This window comes from Pundamilia nyererei, unplaced genomic scaffold (assembly GCF_000239375.1).
Source record: "Pundamilia nyererei isolate P.nyererei 1_Seehausen unplaced genomic scaffold, PunNye1.0 scaffold00279, whole genome shotgun sequence".
In the NCBI taxonomy this organism is placed as follows: domain Eukaryota; kingdom Metazoa; phylum Chordata; class Actinopteri; order Cichliformes; family Cichlidae; genus Pundamilia; species Pundamilia nyererei.
Window position 1 is genome coordinate 325,137 of NW_005187680.1, and position 26,909 is coordinate 352,045.

Sequence of the window (26,909 nt, forward strand, 5' to 3'; positions counted from 1 at the left end):
CTGGGAATTTACCCAGATGCATTTATTTATTTAGACAGAGATCATGACAGAGATCAGCACAAAGTTACGCCGATGTATAGTAATATGTACATCTACAATAGACTAGAGCATGAAGCGGAACATATAATTAACACAGTTTGAGTTTTGTTCAGATCAGTGACTATTGGCAGCACACAGCAAAATGCAAACAAATACGACCTAAAAACATGGCTCAGTACATATGCTGTACAAAGACTTCCTGTTTCAGTTGAAAATTCACGTTTTTAGTCAACATGACATTGTTCAAAATATTTTGAAAACTCTATGAGCAGCCTGATCATTTTAAATCAAGATGAAATGACCATATTAACACCAACATACAGATCTACTTTGGAAACCAGTACAAAAATGGAAACAATGGATAGGTAAGTCTGTTAGGCTATGCTTTGTCTTTAGCCATTTTCAAGTACTGTTTGCACATTACCCACAAATGTACCATCACTAAACCCCATCCTACTATCACTAAACGTAAGTGACACTGAAAAACAGTTAAATATGTGATTATTCACACACAAGTTCTCTACACATATTTATGGATGTTAAATCATATTTGTTTCTGCAGCTTGTCCTGCTGAATGTGTAGGTCTGTTACAGACCAGATCCTGGAACTTTGTAACATTCCTGTGTGGAATGATGATGGAATGATTTTAATAGTATTTTAATAGCTATCTCACTTTATCACACTTAGTATAATATCTTATTTTCACTTGACTGTATTATTATTAGAATTATTTTAATTATTGGTTCACTTCTTGGCACAAATGAGCTTCCGTACAAATCATGTGGTAAGATAGGCATGAAATCTGAATTTTAACAGCTACAAGTAAGCCCTCATCATATGTCCAGTTTGCTTAAAATATCTAAAAAGAAACAATTATTCTTTTCAGGTGCTTGAAACTGAGTTTAGTAACATTAATTTAAATCCATTTTTGAGAGTCAACTTCACTGCTGCTCACAAAGTTGTTCCTTTTGGCAGAGACAATCAGTCCTGTGACCACAATGGTAAGCTTTAAAATCTATGTTGTGGGGTCGCTCTGGACTTTACTTTTGTTTGGTTACATGGTCAAAAAATGGCAGGTCTCTTACAACAGGCTTTCAGTGGCAGGCTGTGGTTGGTTTGTGGTTGTTGTCTTCAAACACTTGGCTGTAGAGTTTGATTAAAAATCACGTGAGAGAAGGCAAAGCTGGTAACCCAAAACGAACAAAAGAGTAAAAAGGGCAGAGGTCTTTTATGTAGAAGGATATTAGTGAAAGGTATATCAAAAATACTGTTATCCTTTTGGAAAAGAGAAATACACAAGTTGATAAAGTCTACACATCAAACTAATGGCACATACATATACAGGATCAATACAAAATTAAAAACATATGAACACATAAGCTGAAAATCTTAAAGAAAAAAATACTCTTTTTTTTTTTAAAAGGTTGAAAGTGCTAGAATTCAGATTAGCTCACAGAAACCCAGGGAGGACAAACTAAAAGCATGCCAAAAGCTTTTTCAAGACTAAATGACTATTTGTTACAAAAATATATAAATGCTCAATTTGATTGCTACAAGTTTGGCTTAACCCAAAAGGGTTCTTATAAAACCACCTTTTTTGAGATCATAATAAAGACCAGTTTTACCTTTTCTTTAATATGATAAATTCTAAGAAAGATGCTGACAGCTAATGAATTTAGGATCAGACGTCTGATCATTTTGCAAGAGCCATCATCATCATTATCAAAAAATGACTTTCCAATGGGATTCTAATTAAGTGTAAAACCTGCTCCAATTTAGTTTGAAATTTGGATTATACAAAGACAATTTTTAGGGATGAAGTTAAACAGTCAGACTGTGCGGGGAAGCTTTTCTACACATTGCAGTGACTCCAAATGTTTCAGCTTCTTATACCTTCTGAAAGGAGGGGTCAGGGTTAACCTGTGTAAATGGAAACTACAGAGTAGAGGTTTCTGGCACAATTTTACCTACTTACCAAGGTGCACAGAGAAGAGCAAAAGTCTAAAGAGGTTGAAGCAATAATGTACGCAACTTTAACGCCTGACCAATGTGTTTCCACCCAAAGGCAGTAAAGTTGCTGGACCTTGAACCCCTCCACCTGTATAAATAACAGGGTCCATCAGCTGCTCATTGTCAGGCTTTTATATCCTACAGTATTAAACGAAAAGCACTTGTAGCATTCTTCAACAAGCAATTGTGCAAAAACATAGTTTCTTCTCCCGAGGTTTTGGTAAAACAAAAAAAACAAAAACATAAAAATGAGGTGATGTGTTGTGTTGTTTTTTTTTCGAGGTCCTGTTTTATACAAACAGAAAATAATATATCAAATGACAAAAAACAAAACAAATATATGAGCATAAGCGATACCTCGAGTCCTGCAGTCAAACACGTGTCCGCCCTCTTGCTTTGAATGTCAAAGCACAGAGGTTCGGTGACTGCCTTCCTCCAGATACATCACTATACTTTCAGACCCTTTTCCTTTGACTCTACGAAGCAGCTGAAAGAGGAGGAGGAAAGGAAGGAGTACAGAGGGAGTGGTACTGGGGCCGATGAACACTTTGTCGGTTTGTTTCGTGCACGTTTTCAGCTGGCTGTCCATCTTGCAGATAGAAAAAAAATGAAATGTTCTAGTGGTCTACAGTTGTCATCCATCTGCAACCGTAGCTAAAAGCAGCAATATGTGTTTGACTTTCCATTTTTTATGTGCTATGTTTTTTCCTTCTTTTTTTTTCTGTGTGTTTGGGTTCCCATGTAGCACAGTGACTGCTAAAAAAGCAGAGTTACCAGGTGCTCTTTTGCTGAAATGAGATTCACCAATAAAATGAACTAGCAAAGATATGAACATGCATATTTGTCAGTGTTGGTCTGGCCACAGAAAGACCATTTAACCTTATGAGGTTGTTACCGGTGACGACACTAACCCTAACCCTAACCCTATGCTAAAGGAAATCTAACATTTAAAAGAAAATGTTCTGCCAAGTCTTGCAAATCAAGAGGAGAAAGAAATAATCATGCTAACTGAAACACATCAAAGACTATTTACATTTTTTGAAAAAAAAAAAAAAAAGATTCACCAAAATATAGTGTTAGGGTTCAGTATTAAGGTTGGGCATCGTCACCGATGAGAAGATTAAGAATAATCCCAATTGATCTAAACCTGTATTTCCTATTGATGTGGTCGTTGTTGCTGTATGGGTCATGTTAGCAACGAACTTCTGCCTCTTGCTACAATGGAAAGTACAAAATATAACTTTGCATCATTAAATTAGACATTTTTTTAAATTGTTTTTCTGATTGTGTAATGTGGTTTTCGGTCTTTGTAAAAGTTTAGCTAGCAACAGGCCACTCTGACTGACTCCCAGTTTATGGTTGTTGTTCAAATGTCAATAACACTAGTGTTCCTGTGGCTGTGTGATGTATGAGGTAAGTACGGATGATAGATGTGCTTAATTACTGCACATGTGTAAGTCACCCCTCCTAGGACTAAATAATAAATACTGATGACTCAGTGCTATCAGAAAATGCAACTTTTAATTCTGTTGAGTCTAACTGACATACATCAAAAGCCACTAACTTTTTTTAAAAGTATTTTTCTTTGTCTCTGGTTAGGGTTAGTGTTAGGGGTTAGGTTTGGGGTCAACTTAGACCTCAGAGGGATTTTTTTTAGGCTACAAGTGTGCAAAAACTTTTTCCCAAATTCTCACCATTTCTAGAATCTTTACAAAAGAGGGACAGAGTGCAGAGTTAGCATGACCCATCAAGGCACAATAATTACATTAAAGGGAATGACTACAGGTTAAATTTAATGGAAAGATAATGAGCACCTATATGACTTTAAGGTTTAGGTGACCTTTGGGTTTTGGGTTTTTAATGAATGGTTAGAACTTCAAGACATTCAAGATAACTGATCTTGGACTGAAGATTTTATCACAGCAGAGCAGTTTTGCTAGGGGTGTAACAATTCTTTGAGACCACAAATTAGTTCAAACGTCAGTTTTTTGGCCTCAGTTCCTTTTTTCAGGGGATGAAAAACAAAAAGAAAACATTTTTTAACACAGGCCTTTTAACTTTATCATGATTGGATCATGAACAAAGATTTCATTCTATTATTCTAAACAACCTTTAAAACATTACAGCTTTTGTTACTGTAACTATACATTGCTTTAACTAGGCATTAACAGCTCCTCATGGGTATCACAGCATGGGAAGACTGAGCCAAGATGCAATACTAATATTTGTATTGCAATTTTGGTCTTGGTCACAGAGTTGTTACACCCCATTATAAATGTATGTATACAGTGAGATACACACTCACCGGCTAGTTTCTCAGATACATCTGCTTGTTAACACAAATATCTAATCAGCCAATCAGAAACTTGTGCATTCAGGCACATAGGCATGGTCAAAACAGTCTATCAAACCAAGCATCAGAATGGGGAAGAAAGGTGAATTCTTCCACTTGTTACAATCAAGGTATGCAGAAGAGCATCTCTTAACAAGTCCATCTTCCAAAGGCTGCTTTCACCAGGATAATGTGTCATGTCACAAAGCACCTTTGGGATGTTTTGGAATGGGAGGTTCGTGGATGTGCAGCCAACCAATCTGCAGCAAGTTTACAACAATGTCATGCCAAAAATCTCTGAGAAATGTTTCCAGTACCTGGTGGCGTCTGTGCAGCGAATTAAGGCAGTTCTGAAGACAAAGGGGGGTCCAACCCAATGCCAGCAAGGTGTATGTAATTTGAGTTGCCGGTGAGTATATATTCTACTATATACACGTAGCTTCATAGGTCTTCAATATCAGCATCCCTAAATTGTTCAAATCCTAGGTTGTTACTAAATTACTAACAGCGTTCTATATATATTTCCCATCCATAGTTTTGATTCCTCTAAACTAACTCAGTACATGTAAAGGTAAAGACTAGATATGACAGAGAAGGCTTAAGGGAAAAGGCTAATACTTCATCCATTTGTTTGATCAAAACTGTAAGATACACACACATGTAAACTTGCCAGACATCAAAAACATCATCATTTAGTTGTAATACGTCTACCAAAAATACACCTTACTGAGATAAAAGCCATTATAATATTTTTTGAGATATTTCGTACACTGCAATAACATTCTTCAACACATTTTTCCTCATCTGTCACTGTAACTCTTTTGCTCTTTTTTTTGTCATTCACATATGTCAGGGTTCATCATTACCAAGATGATGCATCTTTTTAAAAGACCGCCTAAAGATGTGGTTGCAGTATATTCAGAAAATAGAGATATTTTTCAGAGATATGCGGCACAGCTAGGAAAAGCTGCAAACAACTATATCACTATCAGGGAAACTTGTAAAGGAAGATAAGTGAAAGACGGCCCTCCTCTAGTCTAGCGAGGAGTTCTCTGTCTCAGTGAAAACCTCTAGTCACAAGGAGGGAGGAGACAAAAGGTGAAGTGCCTTCTGCTAAGAAAAAAAAAGTGCTTCTCTTGAGAAACACATAAAAAAATGAAGCCAACATTTGTCACACATTTCTTTCTCTTTCTTAGCTTTTCTTTAAAAATGTGTGTTTGGCAGCCAACAGATCTCTTATCTATGATTAGAGTCTGTTTTTAACTGAGCTGACTCTAGGAGCACATCAGTTTGTTTGTTTTTTTTGTTTTGTTATGGATTTTTTGTGGGGTTTTTCTATTTAGTTTTTTTGTTGTTTTTTATGTTGGAAGAGCACTTTTTTTCTTTTTTATTATAGAGGCCAGGTCACTTTTATGGTTCTGTGTAAGCCATCTCTGAACAGAACATAAAGTTTATGCGTTTTCCTTTCAGGGGTCTCTCTTCTCTCCATATCAGTCCTGACAGTTGAAGCTATAATATATATAAGCACGGGTGTTTCAAAAACTCAAGATGAGACGCATTCTATCATGTTCTTACATTTGGTAAAGAAAAATAAGTAAAACAAAATATCCACTTCAAACTATATTTTTTCTGGGTCACAACAAAACAGATAATCTAAAAGTTATCTTTGATTTTTTTTTATAGTATTACTTTAGAAAGTATGCAGTACCATGCCTTTTGGCCCACTGATTCTGCCTTCTATAACACTAAAAAGGGGGGATAAAAATAAATGAAAATGGAAAAAATGAAGAAAAAACCCCCAAAAAAACAAGGGTTAATACATGGTATAACTATAGGATAAGGGAAAAAAAGCCCAAAATAAAAGCTGCTTCAACTTTTTTTTCTCACCTTTTCCTTTTTGCTTAAAGGGGTTTAAATTCCTTTTAAGGCTCAATCAAAAGCTTTTGTGCGCACTTTCATTTAAGGCTTCTAAATGTTCTTTCATTTTAATTTTCCAACTTTCTGATTAGCCCGAAACATCTGTATTGAGCTGAGGCTGGTGCGAAGGCCGTTCCTGCTGGGCAAGACGCAAGGTGCCGGCACTCTCACTGGAAGGCCTGGTGGAAGCGAGGCAATGTGGTGGTGCTAAGGCTGGAGCTGAACACTGGTGGGAGGGGGTGCAGAGATCCAAGACCCAGACTCCCGCTGGAGCTCTGCTGCTCCTGAGGTTGCGGTTGCAAAGAGGTAAGAGGTGCTGTGGCGACAGCAGCAGCTGCTGCCGCTGCAACTGCTGCAGCATGGGGCTCAGCAGTGTGCAGAGACGATGAAGAGGAAGAAGAGGAAGTTGAGGAGGTCGCAGATGAGGTGTAACCCATGACTAGCCCTCCAGTGCTCATGGGGGCACTGTAGGGAGGCAGGTTGATGGGCAGGAAACCCAGCAGGTGGGAGAAGTCCATGTTAGCAGCACACAGAGACTCAGCGATCACTGCAGGGCTCTTAGACAGAAGGGGATCCCCGCAGAGCTCATCCGCCAGGCCCGTGGCGGGCTCCAGCCCATCCTTGGGGGGTGAAGCAGCAGCGTGGGGCTCTGCAGAGGGAACTGGGCCTGGCAAGCCACTCTGCAGATCCATGAGGAAGCTCTCCATCTCCACTTTCAAGGGCTTGTCCAGCAGGTATGAGGTAGATCCCAGCTGGTACTTGGGCGCTGGCTGGGGCTGGTGCTGCTGCTGGGGAGCCGGAGGTTGATGGTGGGGGGGCAGTGGAGGGGAATGGTGGTGATGGTGATGGTGGTGGTGATGGTGATGATGATGGGAGTGTGGGTGAAGAGATGCAGGAGATTCCATATGACAACCCATGCCCATAGCGGCAGACAAGGAGCTTGGCATCAGAGATGGGTGTGGGTGACCCACCCCAGAATTTGACATGGCCTGGAGATGGTGGGGGTTGTACATGCCCATTGGAAAAGGTGCCCCACTAGGGAACGGTTTACCCATCATGGGGTCTTTGTTGGGCCCCATGCCGCACATCATGGGGCTGAGCTCCTCCTTCACTGAGCAGGGCGGAGAGCCCGTAGCTAAGAGACCTAGCATATCGGGAGGCTCTGTCTTAATCTTCAGCAGCTCCTGCGAGTGGCTCTTCTTCACATGGCGCGTCAGATGGTCCTTCCTGCCAAAACGCTGGGCACAGTACTGGCATAGGAAGTCCTTTCGGCCTGTGTGGACCACCATATGTCTTCTCACATCCTTCCGTGTGTAGAAACGCCGGTCACAGTGGTCACATGGGTGTTTTTTCTCCTTAGTACCGGCTGAGGACTTCCCAGAGTGGCTCTTAAGGTGCTCCAGGAGAACAGGTGTGCTCTCGTAACTCTGCATGCACACTTTACAGGTGAGATCCCCTGCCGTGGCCGAGTGCATGGCCACATGGCGCTTGTATCCCAGCTTGGTGTTGTAGTGCTTCCCACATTCCTCACACTTGAAGGCCTCTTTGTTGGGGTCATGGGTCTGCAGGTGGTTCTTCAGGTGGTCTTTGCGGTGGAACATTTTCTCACAGAATGAGCACTGGTGGGTCTTCTGCGGAGAGTGTGTGGCCATATGCCTGTGAAAAGTAGAGATTGTGAATGGAAGGGGAAATTACACGTCTGACTGTCATGTTTGTTGGTGAAGCATGCATTCTTTCAGTCAAATCCTTTGTAACTACAAATACATACACGAGTCACAGTGGCTTCCAGGCAGGACCAGAATGGGTTTTGGAACCAGTTGCTCTGATACACCAGATACACTGACATGTTGGTGAATTTAGTCACTTAAAAATGAATTTCTGGCCACGTGAGGCTGGAAACAAGTTCACCACCTTATAAAGCTCACATAGATATATAAAGATGCTGAGGCTGGGCTTGTGAAATGTGCAAATGTGCCAAAACTAAGCAACAGGTACAACAGGTTTACGGTATTTTATATATATGGAGATCATGTCAATCTTTCTGTCATGGTCCTGGGTCAAGCGACCCAGTGTTTGGGCTTATGTATCTTTTGTACTTCTGTTGTGCCTTAGCTTAGTGCACCTAGTTAATTTCTAGATTGCTGTTTAGTCTTGTTCCTTAGTTGTTTATGTCATCTTCCCCTGTACTAAGTCTCCCTGGTTCATGTGTCACGTCTGCGTGGTTATGTTTAGTTCATGTCATGTCTAATCTCCATGTTTCCTGTTTTACTTTGAAAGTCTGTATTCAATGTCAGTGTATTCAGTTTCACCTCTCCTGTCCTGTCGTTATGGTTCATGTGTGTCAGCTGTGCTCCCATGTGTGACCACTTCCCCTGATCATCCCTCATGTGTATTTAGTCTCTGTGTTTCATGTAGTCTGCGTCGTGTTGTCTGTGTTCCCACCCCTTGTGTTCCGTATCTCCAGCCATAGCCTTTCCATAGTTTGTCCAGTTTAGGTTTCTGTTGAGCTACTACTCTTATGCTGCCCTCACTCTGGTTTGTTCCTTTCATCAGCCATAATAAAAGGCTCGCTTTTGTTTAATCCACTCCTGTATCTTCGCTTGTGTTCGCACCTGGGTCCACCACACACATTTCCGCACGGTCTGCCTCCGCAGATCTTGACACTTTCAAGGTGACATTATGATTTCTTGACTGTCCTGCTACGAAATTAGGCTAGTGCAAGCTTATTTTGGGTTTGGAATGTTATATCTTCTGAAAACCACCCTAACCTTTAGTCAGAACTCTGATCACCAGATAAGTGGAAAGTGTCTGTATCTGTCTAAGAGCAAGGGGCATGTCCAGATCTACATATCTATGTACCAAACTTGGTACATTTACACAAATACCTAAATGAAACAGACATGTTTACAAATGCTTTATATACTTATTTATATACATATATATTTAATGGTTTATACCTTGTGTTGTGGGGGGGGAGTTGTGTGTGTGTTTCTTGTTTCTTGTCTTGTTTTTATGGACATGAAGTCTGCCAATAAAGATTGAATTGAATTGAATTGAATGTGTTGCACTGTATTCAAAAGGATGTGAACTGAACTATGTAAATCAAGGCTCTGTACCTGAAGAGTTTGTATTTGGAGCTGAAGGCCTTGGGACAGTGTGGATGTGAGCAGTGGAAGGGTTTCTCTCCTGTGTGACTCAAGGCGTGGAGCCGGAGCTTCTCTGGTGAGGTGAACAGAGCCCCACACACCAAACACTCGTTCCCACTTGCTCTCCCCACCTCTTCTCCTCCTTCCTCCCCCTTTCTCTCTTTCTCCCTGTCTCGCTCTCGCTCTCTTTCTGTCAGGGGCAGTGGGGCGGCGCTCCCAAACAGCTTGGCAGCAGTCCGTCGTCCCTCTTCCTCCGGCGTCAGTGCGGTAATACGGTGTGAGGCATCGGCGGCAGCAGCTGCCATGGCAGCCCTAGAGTGCCGCTGCCATGAAAATTCACTTGTAGCTCCCCTGCCTCCCAGGCTCAACTTGGGAAGTTGCAGGTCAGGGGTTGTTGAAAAAGAAGACAACACAGATCTGATCACAGAAAGAGCCAATGAGCCACAGGAAACATCAAGGTAAACCAAAATCTGGGGTGAGACAGAACATACAAGCTTTGAAACCAGCTGCCTCGAAGCTTGTGGAAACACTGCACACACTTCTTATAAACCCTCATTTTACCTGTTAGTGAAAATCTTTCTTGCCTCTTCTTTAGATGCTCCTCTCCTTCACTCTGGTGCTCACCCAGTCCCAACAGCTATGGTTGGTGGTGAGTGGGAAATACTGCTTTGCATCTTTACTGTGCTGTGGAAGAGAAAGCAAAAAAATTAATTAATTAATAAATTAGACAGTCAATGCAGTATCATAGTCACATAACAAACCAAACACCACCCAATCAAGCTGAACTTGAAACATTACTCAGCTCACTAGTCAACAGCTTTGACTTGAGTCATAATGTAATTTGCAAACTCCACTTTGAAAGCAAGCTTCCTCTGAGCTCACTAGGGGGAGCTGAATGATAAGACTGATCAGCAGAAAAGCTGTTTTGTAAATGATGATTCCTGTTACAGCCACAGGACCTTTGTTTGTGCAACCATTAGTGAAGGCCAAATGCAATTACATAGCTTCATTCCTCATCATGTGTGTCTGCAGATGACAGATCAGGGCACAAAGCCAGCTTTGTGCGTGCACTTGTACATGTGTGTACTTAAAGCTCTCGTAAGCTTTTGGAAAGCACACAACACTGAAGCAGCACTGGGGTAAAGAAAGAGAGCACTGGTATGGGTGGTAAAGCGTCTGGGGGTGGCTTGTGTTTACAGCAACTGAAAACCTGCACTACCTGTCACCCTGATAATGACAATGATGATGAATGACCATGAACTATGAAGTCAATCCTAATGAAAACCAGCACCAAAATCCTGGTGTCCATGAACTTGTGTTTCCGAGAGACCGTATGAACTTTTTCTTACTCACGCTCATCTTTGCATTCCCTTGTTTACCCTCAGTGGCCTCTGTGATCAACCTGTGCAAGCTAGCATACCAGCCAAGTCCAAGGTTGAGCATTCCCAATACTGATCTCAATGCCAGGCATGCTCTGTGCTTCAGTCATGTGAACAGAGAGTGTGTCTGAGTGTGGTAAACAAATGCATATTGCAAAGATGCACAGAGGTCTGTACATGCATGCAGAACTCCAAATGTACCGGTATCTGCATTGATGAGCTAATGAAGCTAATATGCTGGAATTTGCTTTGAGCATGTTAACATTTGCTTTTATGAGAATTTGACATGCACCGATATGCGCTAAACACATGACACAAATAGGCTTTCACAAATTTATTTTGGCACAAATACTTTTGATGTTAACTGAACTGTTAAAAAAACATGTTCTTTCCACCTTAAACTGGACAAAACTATTGCAACAAATCAAATCTTTCAAAGTTTTTCTTTGGCTCCTTTATCATTCATTTATAGTCAAGTCCTTACCTGACTGTTCATAGAACAGACAACTTATCAGCGGATCATTTTTATAAAGCGACAAAACCATGAATCACTCAAGCACAGAAATAGCACCTAACCCAACCCGTAATGAACCAGTGCTATATCATCACAGAACAGACAACTGAGCATTTAACCAATTTGAAATTGTTTAGGCACTTTTTTACTAGACAATAGACAAAAAGTAGAAAAACATACAATGGAACACTATTGGTCATGGTTTAGCCTCCCCAGAGCCCAGACCTCAGCACAACTGAAGCAGTGTGGGAAGATCTTCATAATGGAACAAATGAAAATTCCTGAAGACTACTTACAAGAAAGCTTCGTTAAAATAGCACAGACTGTGTTGAAGAATAAAGGTGATCATATTGACTTTCAAATTTGTAAAAATTGTACAAACACAGTACTGAACTGTGTGCGTGTGTCTGTAGTCATGTATGTGTGCTGTGTCTGTAAGTTCTTATCTATAACACACCTTTAACACGTCTGTGTGCTCCCGTATGTTCTAGTGTGTACATGTGCATTGATGTGCCCTCATAATACATGTGTTTACAGCAGTGGTTAAGAGGAGCTGACAGCTACAGCGTTATGTGGTGCTCATCACCCAGCAGGGTGTAAAACCCATCCCATTGACCACCCCCAGGGAGCCAGGTTCTATTGTACAGCCTACACACACACACACACACACACCCACACACACCGCACATTCCTGGCCTGAACCATGCCGTGTTGCCCTACCGTACCTCTCTACTCTGTACACAGCACCATGCACAAACACACAAACAAAAGCATGCACAAAGATGGTGTACGATCCACCAAGATTCCTGGCTGCACACAAAAGTCAAGAAATGTGGGGAGGGTGCAGCTTGAGGGTGGTTATGAAGATTTGGACTTTCCAATATTCCCAAGTTTTTGGGGGAAATTGAATAGTATATTGGATAGTACAGTAAGGAGGGGAGAAACCCCACACACCAGGTCTCACGTACATCAGAATTTATGAGTGATGCTAGAGGCTTTTCCATCTTTAGCCTGTGTTGATAATTGGCATGTCACCAGTACAAATACTTAACACAACAAACTTGGCAAAGCATCTTAAAGACTGACACCCCGACCTTTAGAAAATGTTTTTTGGGGCTCAGTGAAGTTCCTGTTTCAACAACATTGAATTATTAAACAGTCATCATGAATGTTAACACACATTGACATAGCAATTAACCACTTACTGGCAGTCCTGTTCTATTAAATTCTTTTTTTAGTTCATTTATTAAACACTGCAAACGTACTCCCATGCAGTCCTCTAAAATTCAAACTGCACGAAGTGGATGACATATGTGTTTGCTGAATGCTGAATGGTTGAATAGTAATAAGTGGGCCATAATAGGGAACGGAGCGACAGCAGAGTTCACCGACACGGGGACAAAAAAAAACTTAAAAAAAAAAAAACAGCATGAAAAGCACACTTCAACTTTCACTTCAGCTCTTTGGATGTTATAACTTTACTCTTCTCTGAGCCTGGATGATGGACCAACAACAGCACAAGCAAGAGTGACCCACAGAGTGGTTGTACCACATACTTTGTGCAATGCCTCCATTTGACATCAGAGCTCAGTGCAGGCAGACAGGCCAGTGGACTGCAAACATGCTCTCCCTGCTGAACCTTCACACACTCTCCTACATCCATTAAGTCAACACCGGTCTAATACGCTTTCATTTCCATGGTTCAAATTATGTGTGTGTTTAGTTAGTTTGATTGTTTGCTTGTTTTAATCAATTTTAAATCATACTTTTTATTTGTTTCTGTTTCTAATGTCTCTGTAAAGCACTTTGAATCACCTTGTTGTTGAATTGTGCTATACAAATAAATTTGCCTTGCCTTGCCTTGCCTATGTTAATTACACTGTATTGTGCAAAAAGTTGGAGCTATGACTAAATTCTTTATATTTTGCTAGAAAAATAAGTGAAGCTATTAATTGAAAGAGGCAGAGAAAAACATGTTAATACAGTTTATAATGTTAATGTTAGCTTGAAAGTAATATTTATTATGACCACCTTCATTCTTTAACATAGCCTGAACTCTCTTAGCCAAGCCAAGTCTTCAGGAACAGTTTTCCAGACGTCTTGAAGACCACTCAAAGCTCTTCTTTGGGTGTTGCCTGCGTTTTGCTCTGATGCTCCCACAGTGAATCAATAATGTTCAGGTCTGGGCTCTGTGGAGGCCAGTCCATGAGTGATGGCATTGTGTGTTTTTCCTGCTGTTTGTTTTTCACACTGCCAATGCTATTATTGAACTGGGAGTGCAGTTTGTATCATTGCCATGCTGGAAAATTAAACTGTTGACAATCAGACTCTTTCCAGATAGTTTTGCATCGTGGATTAAAATCTGATGGCTCTTTTCTACATTTTGACGAAATTCCCAACACCACTGGCTGAACTGTCCCAAACCATGATAGAGCTTGCACTAGTTTTTAAATATATCGATATGTTTTTATAAGAGATATGAGATGTGACAATATTGTTTATATCGATATAGTCTATGTTACGTTATAATTCAGTTCACCGTAATATTACCGTATTGTGTGTGTGTGTGTGTATAGGGACCACAAGTGGGATCTGTTAAGAGACAGGTTGCAAAGTGGATTTCAAACAAGGCTGTCAGTCACGCAGTAGAACCTGGGAACACAGCAGCTGCAAACTCTGTCCTTGTTATTATGCTCAGCGTCTTTTAGTTTACATTTTGAATGCACAATTGTGAGCTTTTTGTTATGCACAAAAACAACATTGTTTTATTTTATTCATGGAGCATTATTATTTAATAAATGTTGCTAATTTATTTCTGAGTAATTTTTTCATGTACATCTACGCTGTATGTTAATAAAAGTGCCTGTGTGACATCTGGGACACAGCTTTGACTAAGAGCACTTTTTTTGTTCTTACTTTATGGCTTTAAAAAAAATATCGCGATATACATTGTATATTGCCATCCAGCTAAAGAAAATCGAGATGTGAATTTTGGGCCATATCGCCCAGCCCTAGCTTGCACCATGTTTTTGGCTGTAGACACTCACTGTTAGGCCTCATTTCTAACCTCTACCATACATAAAACAGCGATTTCAATCAGAAATTTAGACATTTGTATTTATCACTCCATAAGACCTGTTGTTAGGTACTTTTTAAGGAATAATAGTTTAGCATATGGATTAAACAAAAAAAAACCTTCTTCTGAAGATCTTGATGTACAAAGACTGGACTGAAAAGTATTTAAAAAGCAGCCAATGTCCAATGAACAACTATTAAAGCCTGGAGAGCACTCAAAAACAACATTACAGCAGGTGAAAGAAAAAAAGATGGTGGCTCAAGACATTTGGCCAATATCAAGTTTTTAAAAAATTACAGGGTAAATTAAAAATGAACTTTTCAGAACTGAGCAAGTGTTAACCAATCAAAAAATATATTAAAAATTTAGTTCTACGAGTCTCTTTGATACATTGGATTTTGGCAATTTACAGTGGAAAATGTGTGAAAGGTCTGACTAAAATTTGATGTATTTTCCATTTTCAAAGAATGCTTATTCCAACATGAAATACTATCAAAACATTTGTAAACTAAAGAAATCAAACTTTTTGTGAAGAAAGTGCCATCTCTTGGTGGCACTGGAATTGAGCGAAAGGGGTGTGTTCACAGTCGATAGCAGATACGCCCCAAGAGAAGGCATAGGTACTCAAAGTGGGGGGTGGCTGTATCTGTAGATGGGTGTCAAAAAAAGTTTCAGCACTAGAAAGGTGAAAATCTGTCCATCAAGTGTTTACTGGTAAAGGGTATAGTCATGATAGAGGAAGCACATTCTCCTCAACACAGTGCTTTTTGTTACTTTTCTCAGAAAAAAAGGTTGAAAATAAAAGAAAAGTAAGAGAATTTATAGGACAAAATGTAAAAAAAAAAAAAAAAACCCAAACCCCCAAAACAAAACAGAAAAACAGAAAGAAGTTACATTATTTGACAGCTTAGGGTTACAGCTGGTATTCTCTCATCCTAAGCGAACACAAGAGCTAACAACCAACTATTTATTTTCCCACTGTAAAAATGCCAGAGATAGTCATGGCAATGAATCTGAACCACTTTGCTCTCAGCAACACAACTCAGCTTGTCCACAGTTTAAATTTCTGGCTTTTAAAAAGCTCTGCAATACAAAATGATTGTTTTTAACCATAAAATATTCTATGGCATTATTTGTATATTCAGGTGTATACAATAATAGACTGCACAGCAGAGCTAAGCAACAAATTGTGTGACATGTAACTAAATGAAACAACAAACTATTTACTTTCATTTACACTTTAAGTTAAATTTCCAGCCTACAACAAATCAATTTCCCACTGAAATATGAAACGATAAACCTAAACAGACTGATTACTGACTAGTACGCATTAATAGGGATGCACTGGAGGATACTGGAACTACCAAATTCCGACTAGTAGATGAGCTTCCCCGAGGACCTTCATTTTTAATAAATGTTTGATTTTGTTTGATGACAGCGTCTTTTCTGTGCAACTCTTGCGTTTTATAATGCGTCAACACTAATATGCCAATGGAAAACAACACGATACATTCTGTGTTGTATTATCAGTGTATCTATGTTTTTGTGATTCCATTCCTTCTGGTCGATCGTTAAGTAACTTAAAACAGATTCACCTGTAAAAGAAAAACAAACTTTTCCTGAAATTTTGTAATATACCAAAACTAGGTGTTTTAGCATCTGAAGTGTGACTTTTTTGTCTCATACGGCAGTAAACGGCATATTGTTGGATTCTGGATGAAAGACAACTTTTAGAGGCACTTTGAGAAATTTGCATGGACATTTTCCACTATTTTGTGACATTTAAGAACCAAACATTTAAGTCAAGATGTGAATTCAGTTATTAATTAACAATGAGAAATAACTGGTGATTCCATCCCCAAATGTCAGTAAAGGATAAGGACCATCTTGTTTTTTGCATAACTACAAAAACTTAAATCGGTGAGATCACACAGCAATTCATCATCCGGGCTTTCCACCAGCATGAACAGAACTGCAACCTATTCCAACCACTAATCTTACTTCAGCGTGATTGCAAAGTAACAAACGCACTGCTGTAGGATGGAAATTCACTCCCCAAAATGGCAGATGCCGTAGCAGCAAACACTACACAGCACATTCACATGGAGCCTTGCTTACTTCCCCTAATCAAAAATGTTGAAAGCAGAATTGAACCGCCTCTTTCCAACCGCCTGGGTGTCTTTGGTTTCTGTCCTGGATGAAAGAGCTTCCACATTCCTTTCCTGAGGGGTCAGAGGTCAGCCTCTGCACTGCCTGCCTGCCCGCCTGCCCGCCCTAGCTCCCGCATGCTGAGTGACTGGTATTAACCCCTTCGCTGCATGCCTCAGCCATATTGAGTAACAGGGGCTGTCAGCTTCTTTACGGTCCTGGTAGCACGATGCCAAGCCAGGCCAGGAGCCTCTGCAGAATGGAGATCTGCAAAGTAGGACACTGTGGGTGCAGAAGCGGCTTTACCATACAGGCAAACTAATTATAGAAAGTGAGTTCAGCGTCCGCGCTAAGGTGACAACAGCCGCACTCATGGGGAGAGGAGGAGAGGGGGCAGGGGGGTGGGTGAAGTGCTCTGTTGCGCAAACATTTCAGCTAATGTACAGAAAATAGTTCTAGTTGACCCAAGAAAGGGCATCCAGTGCAGCAAAAGCAGGCACAAGCAGCAAAAACAAGGTGTTTTTACAAAGTAAAAGCTTCTAAATTCTATTTAAGAAGAACAGGGTGCACCAATCAAAGCATGTTGAACATAAAACCAAAGAACAGGCGCATTTGAGTCTGACCTGCAAAGGGAGTGTGCAAAAAAAACGTTTTCCAAAGGTAATACAAAGTGATAAAAAAAAAATCCTAGGTATGGACTAAGAAACTGTGGTTAAACGTCAGTGTGAGGAACGGTTCAGTAAACAAAGGGAAAGATAAGAGGAGGGGGCTACAGAGGAGACAGGTAAGTAAAAGAGGGACAAAGGGATGGTGAAAAAGAGAGGGAAAACTGGAGTCATTTTCAGCGGTGTAGTCAGGGGTCTTTGCATCAGTCAAGTGACTCCTGAGAGAGAGCCAGACAGAGAACGAGAAAGGCAGAGAGAGACGAAACCTGGTGTGTAGGGGGTGGTGTCAGAGGACCAGGTCATGGTTTACTGACCACATTGACTAGGTATAGAAGCCAGGGAGGCTTAGGGTTAGTGAAGGCAGCATGCCCACCATCAGCTGACGCACTGCACAGTCACAAACCAATTCCAGTTCAACAACAGAAATCTGGAAGGTAAGACAGATAAAGGTACCATAGAAGTATATTGGGTGGAGTTATGGGTTTAAGCCTAATACATGGTTTCTGCATCCATCTAAACTTGTGAGACTTTTACAATCTTCAGACATGTTCCACACATGAGCATCAAAAAATTTCAATATCCCTTCAACAGCAAGAAGAGCAGTTTTGGTTATTGTGTTCTGTCTTAAGTCAAAAAGTTATATTGTGTTCAACTGGTCAGTAAGAAATGTGAAAAGCAGAGTAAATACAGGCGTAAACAGCACGTGTTTAAAAAAACAGTTCATGAAAGGTTTCTGTGAGCCCCGGTGTCAGCGTCACATGGCAGCACAATTATAGCAAAAATCACAATCACTTTGGTCAACACTCTAACTCATTCATTAATATGACAAACCATCATGGAGTTACTGAACTTTAACATGTTTTTACTCAACATTTCCCTGCACAGTAAAGATTGTTCAAATGACAAATTACTAAGTTAAGTAAAATAAAGAGGTGATGGGAGACACATGGGAATCTGGTTGGTAGTTAGACCCACAGTAGGGGCTTTTCCTGGTAAAGCTTGTTTTGCAAGGACAACCAACGTCCACCACATGGTTTCTGGAGGTGCTGATAAAAGTAAAGAGAGCTCTGGACAGCAGAAAATCTGAGTTTGGTGGAGAAACTCTGAGCAGAGAAAGTCATCTACAGGCAACCTTCCACAGGTCCAACATATGGAAACCTTCTGAATTTTGGATGCTTTTTTTATACATAACTATATGTGTTAAGGTCTTATGAGCCTGCTGTTATTAGATAATTTTACACATAAAAAAACGACAAAGAAGTAATAATAATATGTTTCAACTACCTGCCCACTTATGTCCAGTAATTACTGATTATAGTAAGCTAGATCATTCTTTGCCGTATGTGAACAAAGTTAAATCAAACAAATTGTACAGTGCTTAACAAATGTATTAGACCACCTGTTTTTGAACTAGGAAAACATGCAGCAGCTGCAGACTTCTGAAAGCTATGAAAACAGTTATACCACACGGTAGGAATAATGGATCGTCATTATCATGTAACCTTCAGAAGGGGCATTTTAAAATTACTTGACAGGGAATTCTCTTTGAACCTGGTGAGGCAACAAATGTAAAAGCACACTAAGAGCTGCTCAAACCCTTCATCTCTCTCTCTCTCTCCATCCTTCCTCCCACCTCCTCCCCCCAGTTTCAGTTCCTCCCCTGTTTGACTTTTTTGAGGCTATAGACAGGGAGGGTTGGGGTGAGATGAGGAAGAGGAAGAGTTTCTGCCATGCCAAACCCTCACTTGTCCCGGCAGTTAGTGCAGGCCACATTGGGTCGGGATGTGGCCATAAACCCAGCACCCATGCCCCGGTGTCCTGGCTAAAGATAGCTGTGGTCTAACTTGGGGGGAGGTGGAGAAGGCAGGGCTCATCTAACTGCCACCAGGCAACACCTTCACTGCTGCACTGTCTCATTCTGTTACCAACGAGAGAAAAAGAACTTAATTTCCTTTAACTGTCACCAATTTTATGGCACCACAATGTTTGTCTACTGAAATGGAAAATTTCCTGCTGATAACAGAAGTGAACCTCTAACCAGCTCAGGAACTGAATAGGAGTTGCCTGAACAGCAGCTAACTAAAACATATTTGACTGGGATATTTTGCACCCCCTGAACCGCTATTATAAACTATCTTGGCCAATCCTGATTAACAAATGTAACCCTAACCCTGAAAAGTTCGAGGAGAATTTGAAAAAAATGCAAGACTTGGGAGGAACAATTCAAAGCCCTTAATGAAACATTTACATCCTCTTTCAGGATGACAAGATTTCATCCACTGGACCTGGATGGGAACTAAATTTTGTGAAAATTTTTGATGAATTTTGAAATTATGGGCTTTCATGGGTTTACTCCAAGGACACTCGCAGACTGGCATCCAGAATTCTAAGCAAAGTGTCTGCAGCCATCTTGAAATATCTCAACTAACTTATTTGGGCAGTTATTTTTAAGCATTATCTAAATTCAACAAGTGCATGTATAGAATCACCCATGAAATCTGATACAAACTGTTTTACCCTGTCAGGTCAGTTTTTGTTTTCTTTTTTAGACAAAGCTATCAGAGGACAAAAATACACATTCTAACTGTTCAAGGACAGTTTACCTCCAGGCATGCTGGAGATTATCTGGACTGTTTCTCTTTTGGTAAACAAACACAGGGTTTGCATTTTCTTAGATGCATTCTGCAGTCCTGATCAAATCAGTGAAACAACTAACAAAAATCACCGTCCCAAGGAACCACATATTAGAGCCCCATATTCTTGTGGTAAATTGTATTTCTATAGCTGTGTACAATTATCTCTTTGACTACTGTGATGGTATTTTTTTAATGGTTAAAGTGCATGTTTTCTAGACGCCTATATGAACATAAGGACAGTTTGGGTAGTTGACGAGAAAAAACAGCTGAACAACAAAAAAATATAACAAACGCCATTGCCCCTAACACCAGTTGCAGTGTTAAGGGTTTTGGTTTATTTCAGCCAAAAAGTCAGAATTTCAGAAACTAAAAGATGCTACATTTGAAATGATGCCTCATAGTTTTTTTAACCAACATGAAGCTATAAATGTGTTTGCAGCACAACTGAGAAACACAAAAATGATGCAGATATGACCAAAGTATTGGCCATGACATTGCTAGTTAAATTTAGCCCGACACCCAAACGTTTGTAGTGTTAGACACCAAACCACAGTGTGACTGGAGCAGAACTTTTAACTTTGCAGCTTTACAGATGCACAAGTTATGCTTACAATTTGCTCCTGGTTATTAACCGTATACTGATAACATACAGATTCAATATTGGTTGTCAGCCTCACCACAGATTTAGCCTGATTCTGTGGCTGTATTATTATTATTATTATTATTATTATTATTATTATTATTATTATTATTATTATTAAGAATAAGAATAAGAATAATTGCCAAATTCTCTGCAATTCTACTTTGACACAGGGTTGCTCAACCATCTACCCACTCAATCCTTCACTGAGTGGACCTTGTCCAGGCTTTTTGATGACTCATCTTCTTTGGACACTGAGTCATTTTTATATCTAGTCATATTACTTAGTAATCATTTTAGTTGTGATATTTCCCAACATGTCAGCCTTTTCATATTATTTTAAAACCATTTTCACTTAAACACAGAGTTTGTGTTTTGTTTGATTTATGCAGTGTTTGAACCTTTGTCTGAGAAAACTATTTGACATATTAGCTGCAATTTCTTATTAAACTTTGACTAAAATACACAATGTGTGTCTCTGTGTGTACACATGTTATGTGTGTTTTCTGTTGAGCCACTGAGGGGAATGCGGGGGTCAGCCAGGTTGCTGGGGGTGACACTGAGTCCACGCTGACTATTTGACACTGGGAATGTGTCAGTTAGTGATACTGCAGGTCACACACTCTCAGACACACAAACACACACACAAACACATGTATAAATACACATACATAAATCTTTTCCAACACTTCAAATTTAACCATACAAGCACACAGTGGACAACTTCCAACTGTCCAACGGTAATTATAAATATATGCTCAGAAATACATAATGTATTCTTCCATTCAAACCCTAAATATTTTTTTAAATAATATTGTGTATTTGAGTGGCCACACATGCCACTGACCGGCTGAAGGCAAAGCATCTTTCAAAATGGGACATGTACCATTTTTGTGTCATCAGTCTGTTAAAGTGAAGGGACTGATTCATTTAGGCATAGGTCACTTTTACTTGAATGTTCCCTACAGCTTTATTTAATCACTACCACAACAATGAAGAAATGAGGCGCAGCGTCCGTGCGGTTTTATGTACTACGTATAAGATTTGACGCATGAGGTCATTGTTTTCTAGCCAACTAAGCTACATATTAATACTTTGAGAATTAGAGAGGCCTCCCCCTATATGTTGTTATGGAGAGCATTTATAAACTCACCAGTTAGAATCAGTAAATCAGTGTGACAGTTATTAGCCCTCTGAGGTCTCGGTCAGTGACAACCCCTACCCTGGTTCGGAATCTAATGCTAACCTTATGTTTTGGAGAAAAAACAAAAGGGAATAAAAAAAAACTGCCAAGACATAGAAGAACAATTAAAAAAATAAAAATAGATATTGTGATAGCATATGGTTAGGGGTAGGGTCAGCATGAATGATTTTCAACTATGTTGTCTGGTATTAGATACTACTTATTCCTGTCCCCACAATGGGCTTAACGTCTTCTAAGTAATTATTTAAGTACACAAATTACAGGTATGTAATAAAATCATTTACTTCTCAAGTACACCTACAAACAGCTGAAATCAAACTCCAAATCCCACTCCTGTTGATGTTTGAGCTTCATTGGCTAACACAACAGCAGGCTAAAGGTTCTCAAGGTTACTCTACAACAATAAGATGACTGCCTATGATTCACTTGGTGATAGTCGGAAGGAAAAACTCCCTTTTAACAGGAAGAAACCTCCAGTAAAACCAGGCTCAATGAGGGGCGGCCATCTGCCAAAACTTTGTGTAAAGGGAGAGAGACAGAACAATGACATGCTGTGGAAAAGAGCCAGAGATGGATAATAACAACTAATGATTAAATGCAGAGGGCTGTATAAAAACATAGTGAGTATAAAAATGCGAGTGAAGAAGAAACACTCGATGCATTATGCGAAGCCCACAGCAGCCTAGCCCTATTGGAGCATAACTCCGAGCACAAATCCGATTTTTTTGACCCTATGTGACCCATATCCGATCATGGTATGACAGTGTGAACAGTACAAATCCGATATTTTCAAATCCGATCTGGGTCACTTACGTATGTGGTACTGAATCCGATACATATCCGATGTTTTAGAAAGCGACTGCTGTTTGAATGGTCATGTCGCATTAAATCCGTCTTTTACATCACTGACACGAGACAGACGCCAATTATCAGCGCCCGAGAAGCGCCCGAGAAGACATCACGAAGGCTTCCTGGCCATCCAGTGTAGATGTTAGTGAAACTGTTGGGAAGACAACGTGAACATTTTATTTGTACTGTATAATCTGCAGATTCTGACAGAAATCTGCAACTATCCTTTGAAGCACCGCTCCTCTCTAAAACAGCAATAAGGATAATTATTAGGTTATTTACATTATTATGTAAATAACAAAACTTCAAGCAAAAATTGGGAAACGTAAAGTCCAAAGTCTTTATATTAAGGGCCATTAGTCAAACAATATTGTTTGCTCTGGGTCTAAACAGAACGCGTCGTGTGTGACGTCTTCTTTTGCGCATGCGGGCCGCTTTGAGCGTTCACACTAGAGCGCGTTTGCTGTCACATTTTATTTGTAGTGTGAACAAGCAGACAAAAAAAATGGATTTGATCAAAAAATTGGAATTGCGCATTAAGACCTGCAGTGTGAACGTAGCCTAAGGGAGGATTCAGGGTCATCTGATCCAGTCCTAACTACATGCTTTATCAAAAAGAAAAGTTTTAAGTCTAATCCTAAAAGTGGAACAGGCACCTGTCTCCCAAATCTAAACTGGAAGCTGTCCACAGAGGAGCGGTCTGAAAGCTGTTAGTAAGTGACGGCCCAAGTTCCTTGGATAGACAAGAGCAAAGTGGAGCTGTCTGGCCATAACGCACAGCACCATGTTTGGTGAGAACCTCAGTACAAATGCCTCACCAATTGTTTGGGCTCATTTTACAGCGAAAGGATCTGAGCATCAGTCACTGAAATTGGGTCATGCAACATGACAATGATACAAAGTACAGCAGTAAATCTACCACAGAATGGCTGTCAAGTGAAGGAATTAAATGGAACAAAGTGCAGACCTCCACCTGAGTGAAATCCTGTGTCATAACGCCGCAGTTTGACAGTGCATTGAAGTTTGCAGGTGAACCTCAATGAGCTGCAACAACATTGTAAAGAAGACTGGGAAAATAAATCACAGGGTGTAATTAGTTATTCACATGACTGCATAGTCATTTGGAAACTTATGCATTATACTGACTATGTACTGGATATTTAACAGTGTATTATATTAATATTTCAAATGCAAGTTAAGATCAAGCAGAATAGTAAAATCTCTGACCCTTAGCTAAGCCAAAAGATAAAGTTGAACATCATGAACATCTATATTATGATTATTTGTACCAGATGAACCACAAAGAAGAAACAAGCAAACAAACAAAAAAAACCTGCAGAGTCAGCGTATTAGTATTCAGGATACAGTGTTTCCGTTGCAGAGCTTTATCAAAATGTTGACATTAAAGACACGGGCAGCATGACTAAATGTAAGGCATGTGTGTCTGTGTTTTCAGCGTGTAAAGGAGTCTGTGTGTGTGGGTGTGTGTGTGTGTGTGTGTGTGTGTGTGTGCAGAGGTGATTCTGGGGAAAGCCCTTCTGGCAGGGAGTCCTGGCCATGACATGAAGCTCCACAGCAGCCAGAGAAGTGGGCACAGTTCCAGTGGGCGTCACGCCAAATGCCCTCACCCTCTCTCATGTTTAAAGAGCAGAACATCTACGTACTGCAAACTGTCACACTTATACCTCCTCAACTGCACACCTCCTCACATGTATTTTTACTATATTAAATATGCACTTTTGAGCCCAAATAAAAATATCTATTTAGCAACAAATTTTAACACAAAAATGGACAACAAATGATAATATATCATAATTTGTAGAAACAGCATTTAGTAATATTAATAAAAAAAGATCTGATATTATCTATTATGTTGGCTGTTATATAGCCAACATAATACCACCAACCTCAAAATTTGTGTTTTAGCCACTGCTCCATATGGATAAAAGATTCACCGACCAAACACTTGTGGTTGTGAATGAGACACCAGGCTGCTTTCTAATTCATTCTAATGTGGGCATTTTAACATGGGGGTCAGCCTCAAGTGGCCGTTGGAGGAACTGCAGCTTTTAGCTTTTCTGTGTCAGCTCTATTTTCCAGCCCCAGAAATGAGATGATCTTTTCTGACAAATCTTATAATAACATCCTTGGTCAGAAATACTGAAAAAGACATTGTACAGTCAGATAAAATACTGAACTTTAAACAATGCAAACATGAGAACACTAATATCAAACCCACACACGGAGTCATTATGTAGCTGCTCTGACACATATAGCTTGTCCGTCTGAGCCAGTCCGTCCAGCCGCTGGGACTCGGTCACTTTTGTTTTCCGTGCTGCTGCTGGCTCTCTCTGATTCAGATGGGGTCAGCAACAAACAATCTCTAAGTTTGGCAACGTCAGCTCAGCTTAAAACAACAGGCATTGTTCAACAGCCTTTTGTTTACAGAAATCTACAGGTTTCAATGAACTCATAGCCTTTTTTTTTAATCTTTCCTTGCCACTCTTGTCCTACAGCTAATTTTCTTCTGTTTTGTCACTAGTTTACTGAATGCACACACACTTGGTCTTTAAAGGATGTTCACGGTAATGGAACCATGGAAAGAGGAAAGTGGTGTGTAGAAGGGGGAGGGGGTTAAAGGTAGAGACTTGTAAAAAATAACATTCTTGCATAAACAGGACCTTGAAGAATTGGGCAGTGGGCAGATTGCATTCTTTGAATTTTTTTTGAAACTCGATCACGTTTAGTGGAAGTGTTGGCTGTAGGCACCTTCGGGCGGATGACAGCAACAGGCAGAAGAGAAGGAGAGAGAGAGAACATAACACAAAAAGAATGAGATGAAAAGAGTAAGCAGCCATCTGACAGGAGCAGAGCACACGGCAAAACAGAAAAAAAAAGGGCAGATAACACAGATGTTCAATGCGGGGGTATTTCAGTTCAAACCAGCAGCGTGACAGTACTGTAATCATTCAGTTATATGTTAGAATCCTTCATCCAGCTCACTTCTTATATGTGACACAAAGATGCAATATATTGGGACACAATAATAATAATTAAAACTAATTGAGGTTATGGTGAGAAAAAACAACTCTGTTTTTACATACAGTTGAAAGCACCAAAGTAGAGTGGCTTCATATAGCCAGCCACAAACTGCCCTGTTGTTGTTATTGCACGATGGGCAGATAGAAATGGGTAGTGTTAACAAACAACTGGCAGACTATTGCGAAACCTGGCCATGAATGAGCTCCAAACCTGAGATTTTCCACAACAAAAAGCAATTCAACACTACGACAGGCCTCAAAAACAGAAAGGCCTAGAGTGCAAATCAGTACTTGTCGTAACCTCTATGATTATGGACATAGCATCAGACGATAAGATCAGATCAGCCAGTAGGTGATGGGGAGATGAAAGTGCAGAGGAAAATGTCAGCATACCATCTGTCAAACATGGGGAATTTTAGCTTTTGTATTTGATTACGACACTGCAGATAGCAAAAACATGCCCAGTGTTAACGTACATACACTGCTCTGCATTGCGACCACTTTGGTCCAAGCTGAGAAATGACAACAGCTGTGGACTCTATAGAGATTATGCAGTACAGGAAGTTACACACAGCTAAAGAGAAAGCCCCGTTATTCTAGTCTCCTTATCAGACCAATTTCATAATATTGTGTGTGCTATTATCCAAATATTGCCGCAAAAACTATGGCCTTTTGGCCATTTTAATCACTTGATGTGTGGTATAGACCAAGATGTTTGTGCTGCAGTTTGGGCAAGTGAAATCCCAGCACTTTTTTACTCTATTTCTTACCTCTGATTAGTGAATATCAATCTCTAAAGATTATGGATACATCTTCTTAATCAAAATAGTCTGGAAATTGGCCCAGAACTCCACCCTCCTGTCCAAATGTGAACCAAAACCAACAGGTGGTCATGGTGGCTACATCCATCTTCTATAATGTAATCTAGTTACGGTTTCAGACAGTAGTTGATTAAGTGAGAGGCTGCAACAAGACACCGTTTAAGATAAAAAAGGAAGATTTTTAACTGTTCATCATGCAACGATACTCTAGAGCAGGGGTAGGCAACTCCAGACCTCGAGTGCCGGTGTCCTGGAGGTTTTAGATGTGTCCATGATCCATCACAGCTGATTTAAAGGGCTAAATGACTCCTCAGCATTTCTTGAAGTTCTCCAGAGGCCTGGTAATGAACTAATCATTTGATTCAGGTGTGTTAACCCAGGGTGCGATCTAAAACCTGCAGGACACTCGGGGCCTGGAGTTGCCCACCCCTGCTCTAGAGTCTAAGAAGAAAAGTAATTAACTGGAAAATAAACCCAGTATTGCATATTTA

At 40.1% G+C, this 26,909-nt stretch overlaps 1 protein-coding gene across 2 annotated transcripts in view; it reads right to left on the minus strand.

The window, feature by feature from the left end:
* Positions 1-6,021: 6,021 nt before the first annotated feature.
* plagl2 (pleiomorphic adenoma gene-like 2) overlaps positions 6,022-26,909 on the minus strand; it is a 45,542-nt gene continuing 24,654 nt past the window's right edge. The window contains exons 2-4 of one of the 2 annotated variants that reach the window (XM_013915266.1): positions 10,007-10,129; positions 9,416-9,862; positions 6,022-7,955 (exon numbers count right to left, since the gene is read on the minus strand). In XM_013915266.1, coding sequence (XP_013770720.1) covers positions 6,467-7,955; positions 9,416-9,750 — 1,824 coding nt within the window. In that variant the 5' untranslated portion in view covers positions 9,751-9,862; positions 10,007-10,129 and the 3' untranslated portion in view covers positions 6,022-6,466. Of the gene's footprint in view, positions 7,956-9,415; positions 9,916-10,006; positions 10,130-26,909 lie in introns of both variants that reach the window. The other variant, XM_013915267.1, reaches the window with a different exon arrangement.